The 9,803-nt window shown below is 28.2% G+C and overlaps 1 protein-coding gene across 1 annotated transcript; it reads left to right on the top strand.

Annotated features, from left to right (window-relative positions):
- Nucleotides 1-3,573: 3,573 nt before the first annotated feature.
- On the top strand, nucleotides 3,574-5,531 carry LOC124909965 (probable jasmonic acid carboxyl methyltransferase 2). The gene is made up of 4 exons (XM_047450592.1): nucleotides 3,574-3,981; nucleotides 4,080-4,331; nucleotides 4,461-4,751; nucleotides 5,403-5,531. The coding sequence occupies exons 1-4, from the start codon at nucleotides 3,574-3,576 to the stop codon at nucleotides 5,529-5,531; spliced, it is 1,080 nt and encodes a 359-aa protein (XP_047306548.1).
- Nucleotides 5,532-9,803: the final 4,272 nt, after the last annotated feature.

Genomic DNA, 9,803 nt, shown 5'->3' with positions numbered 1-9,803 from the left:
GTCAAAATGTGTTAAACGTGCCAAAAAGGTGTTAAACGTGTGAAAAACGTATTAAACATGTCGAAAACATGAAAACGTATCAAAAACGTGTTAAACGTGTCAAAAACGTAGAAAATGTGTTAAACGTGTCAAAACGCGTTAAACGTGCAAAAAACGTGAAAACATGTAAAAACATGTTAAATGTGTTAGGAATGTTAAAAACATGTTAAACGTGTTAAACGTGTCAAAAACGTGAAAAACATGTCAAAATGTGTTAAATGTGTCGTAATCATGGAAAAACATGTCAAAAACGTGTTAAAAACGTATTAAACATGTTAATAATATGTAAAACGTGTTCAACGTATCAAAAATGTGTTAAACGTGCCAAAAACGTGTCAAAAATGTGTTAAACGTGTCAAAATGTGTTAAACGTGTCAAAACGTGTTAAACGTGTAAAAAACGTATTAAACATGTCAAAATGTGAAAAATGTGTTAATCATGTTAAAACGTGTTAAAAACATGAAAAATATGAAAAACATCTTAAATATGTCAAAAACGTGTTAAACGAATAAAAATGTGTTAAATGAGTCAAATACATGTTAAATGAAAAAATAAAAATAAAATAATTTGGGTTACCCAACCCATACTTAACCCAACCCATATTAGTAAATAATATGGGTTAAATTATGAGTTGGGTAAATTTAATTTGGGTTGAATATAGGTTGGGTAATATGGGTTGGGTTTACCCGTTTGCTCACCCCTAGTTAGTATAGAATAAGTTAGATCCACATTTATTAAATATATATATAGGAATACAGTTTTTTCAAATAATTAACTAAACACACCAGAACACACTACCTTTTTCTTAGAATAAACGAGTCGGATTGTTATTTTGGGGATTGACCCAAATAACATTCTAATTCAATTTCTTCTAAATTAACATAATATTAGAGTCAAAGTTTTGTTCTTAAGCTATAAAATTTAGTCTTTCGGTGCCTCCATCAATGGTTACTTTAGTCTTTGATGGATGGCTCTAATAAAGCTCTATTAATTATTATTATATTTTTAATAATATTTTTTTTCAAATAATTCTATTGATTTTTTTTTTTTGACAATTATATTCTCTGAGTTTTGTTTTCAGTTATTACTTTATCCTAGTAGTCAATGCTCATATTTTTATTAATCTTAATCCAATCATATGGGTTTCCTTACTAGTTATTTAGTCACACACTACCATCAATTCGTTATGATGTGTTTCTTTTCAGATGTTGTTTCACCTAACATTCTATGCCCATGGTAATCTACATTTTTCGTTGATTTTATGCAACACACTACTATCCCGTCGTAGGATGGATCTCGAGACTCACGAGTAACTTTAGTGTTCATTCAGTTGTTGTTTCACCTAAGCATTCAATGCCCATGGGATTCTACTTCTTCGTTGTTTTATCAGTCAACACACTTCCATCTTTTAACTAGATGGAGCTCATGAGTTTCTGAAGTTTGAAAAATACATCATCAACATTTCAACATCTCGTCTTCAACCTCAAATTGTTCAAATCATTTCCATCATAAGTTTGAGAAGGAATGTTATAATATAAAGATAATATATTTGTAAGATATTATCACAATATAATATTAATATTATATTAGTTTTTTTATTAGTGTAATCTATTGTCTATATATTAGAGCTAACCTATGTAACTTTAAATATAACATTCAATATAATCTTTCTCTATTTTAACAAACTCTTCATCATGGTTAAATTTTAAAAATAACATTATAAATGACATATAAATTTTGAACTTACAACAATATAAATATAACAAATAAATTAACTAAACTAATAAAACTTTATATTTTAAAATAACATAATATTTGATAAAAGTGTGACACTACATTTATATAATTTTAAATTTTGTTGAATCGAAGTCATAGTTATAGGGGTTATACTAATTCTCATTAATTCAAAAAAAAATGTATTAATTTTGTAATATATATAAACATAATTTTCTCAAATTACTGAGTACTCGCACTACCTATTTGATTAGAGTAAATAAATAGTGTTAACTCAACCATAAAATTTAAACGGTTAAATTTAAAAAATAAAATTAAAAATAAGATATATTAGTTTTGAAGTTCACAATGATAATTAAGACTTCATATTTTAAAATAAATATAAAGTGTGATTATGCATTTATATCATTTTAAATTTTGTATTAATTTTTATAATAAATATATATAAACAATTTTTTTTAAATCATTAGGTCATCACACCATAAACACGACCCGTTTTGTTAGAGTAACTGGTCGAATTGTTAATTTGAGGGTTTGATCCGCTCATAAAATTTGAAACAGTTAAATTTAAAAAATAAAAATGACATATATAAGTTTTGAATTTATAATCTAAGAATATAATAAAAACATTTTAATCAACTGAGCTAATAAGACTTTATATTTTAAAACAAATATAAAGTTTGATTTTCATAAAAATTATCACTTTTATCTCATTTAAATTATACAGTCTATATATATATATATATATAACAACACAAATATTTCATTTTTTTACTCCTTATACTTTTTCTTTGCCGGTTTTCCCTTGTTTATTTTCCTTTTATTATGTACTTTAATAAGATAGTGACAACACCATAGTTCAGTGGTAAAAGTCGAATTAAAAGATCAAAAAGTCACGGATTTAATTGCATCTGAAAATGGTTTGAATCTAAACGGGGACCATGGTGGTGGGTATCATGCTAGTTCTACTTTAATTGGAAAAAAATAATAGAAAAAAGTGACATGTAAAACCTTATTCGATATAGGTTATTTAAATCAACTATAATTATCATATCATTCTCCCTCTCGTCAATCACATTATTCAATTCATTATCTAACATTCTAAAATACATTTTATTTTAAATTATTATTTTTTATTTTATTATTATATATTAATACACTTAATTTTTTTTACCAAAAATATATATATCTCAAAATTATCACCAATTATTTAAATAATTAATTAAGTTATTTAAATAATTAAGTTATTTAAATAATCTGAATCTGAACTAAGCATAACTGTGTTTCAGGCTTATAATTATGTACATTTTTTTTTTATCTGTTAATTAAATAATATGAGTTATTAAATGATAATTTTAAGGAGGTATATATTATTTTTTATAAAAAAAAAACTTAATATGTAGTATAATATATAATAATAATAAATAATAATTTAAAAAGAAAGGGTGTTTTAAATAGTAGAGAAAATGAATTATTTTTGGATTTAGATTATTAAAATAACCCAAACCTAGTAAGGCTATAAATATGTGAAGTTTCTCTTATGAAATCTCATTGATCAGATATGTCTACCATAAACATTCTTCACATGAAGCAAGGTGATGGAGAGAAGAGTTACGCAAAAAATTCAAATATTCAGGTTTATATCTCTCATTATATTTATCTATACTTTCATCAGCTTAAAACCTATGAAAATAAACTTATGCCATTTTTTAATCCATGAGTAGTGGAACATTTACTTTTTCATAAATTACCTAAACTTATTCTCTTTTCTCCAATTCCATTTAGATGAGGTGGATGAATATGGCACTGCCAATTGTGAAGAATACCATCAAAGAGATGTTTACAAATCATTTAACATCATTTGAAAAATTAAAGAGTTTTAAGATTGCGGATATTGGTTGTGGTTCTGGGCCCAACACTCTGTTATTTATGTCAGAGATTATCGACACCTTCTACACTTTGTCCAACCAAAACAACAACCAATCCCCAGAGATATCGATTTTGTTGAACGATTTGTACAAAAACGACTTCAATAACATTTTTAATGCACTCCCATTATTCTACGAGCAACTTAAGGAGAAATATGGACATGAATTTAGTCAAAGGTGTTTCATCTCTGTCGTGGCATCATCTTTTTATGAGAGGTTGCTACCAAGCAAAAGTTTGCATTTTGTACACTCTTCGAGTAGTCTTCATTGGCTCTCTCAGGTTTATTTTAACAAAACAAAAAAAAAAAATCAATGTTTAAACATAGCTTCTAATTAACTATTTTTTTCATAATTAATTTGATATTGATTATAATATAGGTACCAGAAAATCTAGACAACAAAGGACATATCTACATGGCCAAAGATTGTCTTCCCATTGTGTTTGATGCTTACAAGAATCAATTTAATAAGGACTTTTACTCATTCCTTAACAAGAGATCTCAAGAAATTTTGCCAAAAGGGAAAATGATCCTTACACTTTTGGGAAGGAGCATTCCAGAACCATCTAGCAATGATGGTTGTTGCCTTTGGGAATTATTGGCTCAATCACTTCTTGATATGGTTTCTCAGGTTTGGATTCTATTTTAAATTCTTTAGAGAATGCTTGTTAATTTCTAAAAGACTTTGTTTTCTTCTCTTTTTAAAGATTTTTTGTTTACATACACATATATATATCAACTAGTTTGGTTGTGATTACAGGGGCTAGTTAAAAAGGAAGATGTGGATTCATTCAATTTACCTTTTTATACTCCTTACTGTGATGAAGTGAAGGAAATAGTTATGAAAGAGAACTCTTTTGATCTTGACAAAATTGAGGTTTACAAGTGCAATTGGGACCCAAATGATGAAGATGATTACAACAGTATATTTAATAAAAAGAAAAGTGGAGAAAATATAGCCAAACGTATTAGAGCAGTTTCTGAGTCAATGTTGGTGACCCATTTCGGGGAGCTCCCCTTAGACATGGTGTTCAAGATATTTGCAGAGCGAGTAGCTAATCATCTCGAAATGGAGAAGACAAAATATACGAATCTCACAATTTGCCTCAAGAAAAAATAAGAAAATGACTCTTAAATGAATATTATATATATGTGCGCCCATCTTTGTTGATTTCTTGAGAATTTTAATATTGCCCCTTGAATTTAAATCTGTCATTTTCCCCTACCCTATTACATTATGATAAAAATAAAACCAATGTCATCTTTTATATTCATCTTTTTTTCTTTTTCAAATTTAACAGTTGATTATAACAACTTATGACATATTCTATAATTTAACAGGGACGAAGCAAAGTTTGTGAGTTGACTATACACATCACCTCGATCGAGAAACACGAATTAATCATTATATGAAATAACATCAACTTAAATATGAAAAAAATGAATCAAAAGAGAAAGAGAGAATGAAACAAAAGAGAGAGAAAGAATAGGGTTTTACTTTTGGGGAAAATAAAAAAATTTCAATTTAATTATTTTTTTTACTCTCTTCTACCCACGTGACCTGCCACGTAGAATTCGTGGCTTAACTTTCGTGAGAATTTCGTTGAGAATATCATTTATTTATTTATTTATTTATATATATATATATATATGATGAAATTTGTATTCGGAGATTACCGTAAAAAAAAAATAATTGCGATAGAAAAAATTGGTCGGCGCACTAGACCACCACAGACGACTACAGGTGAAATCTGCTGCAGCCCTAGCAACGGGTCAAGCTGATGGCTCGGCTCAGGGATCAGCCCATGCCAAAGATGAGCCCAAGTACTAGCCCACACGCGGAAAGATAAAAATTTGTGCTCAATAAGTTAAAGACAGCGACAAAACATGATATGGAAAAAAAAAAGATAAAAACGGATTAAGCATGTAAATCTTTAAAAAAACGATTAACTCTTTTATAGACTTTAATAACTTTACTGAACGAATCTCAGAAAACGTGATAATAATATAATTATGAGTTTAGTAACACAGAAAACGTGATAATAATATAATTATGAGTTCAGCATCTCAGAAAACGTGATAATAATATAATTATGAATAATACGAATCAGACAACGAAATTTATTTTTTACATTAATATAAGAGAAGAAAAATTTCTACGCAATTTAATTTATTTTTTTAAGAACTTATTTAGATTAATTAATTTGTTTCATGATGTAAAGATTGAGGACCGCCATATTCATTTAAATAGTTTATAAAATCTGGACTAAATGTCTAGACCCTCCTTAAATTACAAATTTATAATATTTAAAATTTCAAACTCACAAATTTATTTTAAATATTCATATATGTATTCACTATACGACATTAGATTTAAAATGATTTGATTTGGGTTTAGAGAGTTTGTGTGTGAACCAACCGGTCCAGATAGAGGCTGGGCTAACTTAAGAATAATTTGTTTTGTTTGATTGATTAAAAAAAAGAATTAGAGACTCAATATTTTCACTTCCATTTTATCATCTTAAAGTTGATTTAATATATCTCATTTGTTTTTATTAAAAAAAATAAAGTATACTGTAAACTCTTTATAAAACAATAACGTTGAACCAGCTAAAAAATATTATATTGTCGAAATATTATTTAATCATAAAATAATAATTTATTGTTTTACATGTATAATAATAACATAATTTTATTGAAGGTTGTTAAATTTCAAAATTCAAATAAATAAATATATATATATATATAATAATGCTTAATTTTCAAAGTGTTCGAATTGTTGGGTCGAGAGCTGTAGTTAATTTGGATATATATATATATGAGAGTAAATGGATACTTGGTCGGATTATGGATTGACCACCCAAAAATTTAAAATGGTTAAAAATGTCATTGGTATGTTTCAAAGGTGTAACCTAACAAAATAAGTACAACACTTTAACTAACTAGGTTAACAACACTTTATATTTAAGATTCAACACCAAATTTGATGAACGCGAGACATTTTAAAAATAAAAGTTTAAATTTTTAACTAACTAATCTATATATATATATAATGATGCTTAATTTTTAAAGTGTCGAAATATTTTAACAATAAAAGTTCATATTTTTAACTAACTAATATATATTATATATTTATATATATATATATATATATATATATATATATATATATATATATATATATATATATATATATATATATATATATAATGATGCTTACTTTTTAAAGTGTCCGGATTGCCGGATCGAGAGTTGTGATTAATTTGGATATATATGTGAGAGTAAATGGATAATTTGATCGGATTGTGGGTTGACCCACCCATAAATTTAAAACTGTTAAAAATAAAATTAAAAATGTTATTTGTATATTTCGAACTTGCAACCTAACAAAACAAGTACAATATTTAACTAAGTGTGATTGAGATGTGGTTTGTCGAGAGATAATAGGTCGGTATCATTTGAAAGTGGTTAAACAAATATGAATCAAATATTGGATTGACCAAAGTGTGAGGTCACGATGCTAATTATTAAAAAATACGAATCAAATATTTGAATAACAAAGTGAAAGTGTAAAGTCACGAGATGAGAGATTCATTCGAAAAAATTATGTGATGAAACATGTGAGAAAATAAGTTGTTATATCGAAGTGAATAAAATGTGGAATGAGAGCGTTCTATTTTTTATTTTAATATATTATTCGTGATTTATTAAGAATTCTAAACATTAAATACATATTATTATAGTTTTTTAATTTATTTTGTTTTTATTCTTATCCGTGTGCATCGCATAAAAATTTTCCTAGTTCTATATAGTGGGGTTCATTTGTATAAGTTGTTACAGTATAATCAATTGTAATACCTTTTCTATTCTCAAAGTCATTTAATATGTATTGTAAATTGTGTAATATGTTATGTTGTAAGATATTTTTTATCACAATATGATAAATTGTGATATTATCAATATTATATTAGTTTCCTTATAAGTGTAATCTAATGTATATATATTAGACATACATGTTGGGTTTTGGGCTCATATTTAATTAGAGTTTATATATTGTAATTGGGCTTTAAGCTTTATTGGGCTTAAGAGTAGTAGTTTAGTCTTTTGGCTTTTGATGTACTCCTATAAATAGAGACATTGTAACCTAGAGTTACTTGGACCATTATTCCATGGAATATCAATAGAATGGACGACTCCCCGAGGATGTAGACATTATTGGCCGAACCTCGTTATATCTTGTGTTCTTTATTATTCTTTACCACTTTATCTTTATATCTTCTTTTATCGCGTGTTTAGATTAGATCGTTTCTCAACAAGTGGTATCAGAGCATGTTTTGAGAATGTTTAACCTAATCTATTTGTGAAGATATGATAGAAACCCTAACCACCATTGAAGAAGTTGTTGGATATTTGTGCTTTTGTTGAAGATGGCTATTGGAGAAACGACATTGGTTATAGAAGAATTAGCCGCTGTGAAGATTTGAGTCGGAATCTTCAATTGCCAAGAAGATGTCAACGGTCGTTAAAGTAATTCTTATTTTTGGGTGATGTTGTCTTGAGAAGAAGAGAGAAGAAGACAATGGTCTTTTGTTCTTCTCGGAGGCGCCAATGGGTGCAGGTGACGAAAAGTCGTCGTGTAGGGCAGCGACACCAGAATGAAGAAGATGAGGTATATTTTTTGACTTATTTTAATTTGGGACATATGGTCTATTAAAATATAAAAAAGGAAAAAATATATATCTCAATATATATTCCATATATATCTCCATATATATTCCATATATATCTCTATATTTATTCCATATAAATAGATATTATATTATGATATAATATAATATATAGAGAAACCAAGAATCTTTGAAGCGGTCAACAACTAAGACTTTTTCAACTAAGACTTTTTATTTAAGTCTAGTTTGATTTTATAAAATAGGTTTAAGACCTATTTGTTCCAATTTTCATAAGTAAAGCCTTGTTTGATTTTAATCAAATTCCCAAAGTTTTGTATGCTTTGATCTTGGATTTATATTGAGGCTTGTTTGACTTGAATTTCTCAAATATGGAGATTTGTGTTTATCTTCTAAGAGATTTGATATTCGTCAATGGGGAGATTGAAAATTGGAGTTGAAAAAGAAGGTGGAGTGCTTATTCGATGTTGTAGATTGTGAAAGACAATTGATGCAACATGTAAAGGGGTTTCTGATTAAAGCGGGTGGCTTTAATGTTTGTTTGCAAGAGTGTGGTTTTGATATGTGTGTACAAAGGCCGGATTTGGATTTGCATCAAACCTTGTGAGTAGGTTTTGATTGACAATCCCGGTAAGTGCTGGTGCGAAGTTGTCAAGTGGGTGTTGATGCCTCAAGGGTTCTACCAAGAATGATAATTTCTAAGGTATGAGTTGAGGGTGCACTAATCATATATATGGTTTGTTAGATTCTTTCTATGCAGGATTTTGCTAGAAGAATGTGGAGAACAAACGATACATCTTCATGCTTATTGAAAATTAGTTTGAGGTTTTATTATAACCGATTGTTGTCTTGGCATACATGGGTGACATTATTTCACTATGGCGAGGGCTTTGACTTGAAGAAATTCTCGGCTGAAATAAGTTTGGAGAGATTTTTCTTTGGAAACCGGTTATTGAAGAAGTCAAATTAAAAGAGGGGTAGAGAGAAAATCTAGTAGTAGATTTTTGCCTACAGCCGTCATCAAACTGACGATGGGAGATTCAAACAGAGTCCGATTGCGCTGAGATTTTGTCGAGAGGGTTGGTAACTCATTCCTCTACATTTTCAACGGTCGGATCAAGGTTTGGACGTCTCGAAGTTTGTTTTTCTAGGGCTTAAAGTGTCTGCCTAATTTTAATTTTATTTGACTTATTTGGGACCAAAAAGTTTGTATCTTTTTGGTTATGACCTTATCTTATTGGAAGAGCTAATCAAGATGAAGACTGTGGTGAGATTATGTGCTTTTACACTTGACAAAAACATGATCGAGTATGAAAAGTTGTTATTTATATGGTGTTTACCGACGATAACATTGTCGACATGTTAACAGGGAAATCCTTTAGGCCAAATTGCAAGATTACATTGAGTTGGCGGGTGAT

This window comes from Impatiens glandulifera, chromosome 7 (assembly GCF_907164915.1).
Source record: "Impatiens glandulifera chromosome 7, dImpGla2.1, whole genome shotgun sequence".
NCBI classification, from domain to species: domain Eukaryota; kingdom Viridiplantae; phylum Streptophyta; class Magnoliopsida; order Ericales; family Balsaminaceae; genus Impatiens; species Impatiens glandulifera.
This window is presented reverse-complemented; position numbering and strand designations above follow the sequence as displayed.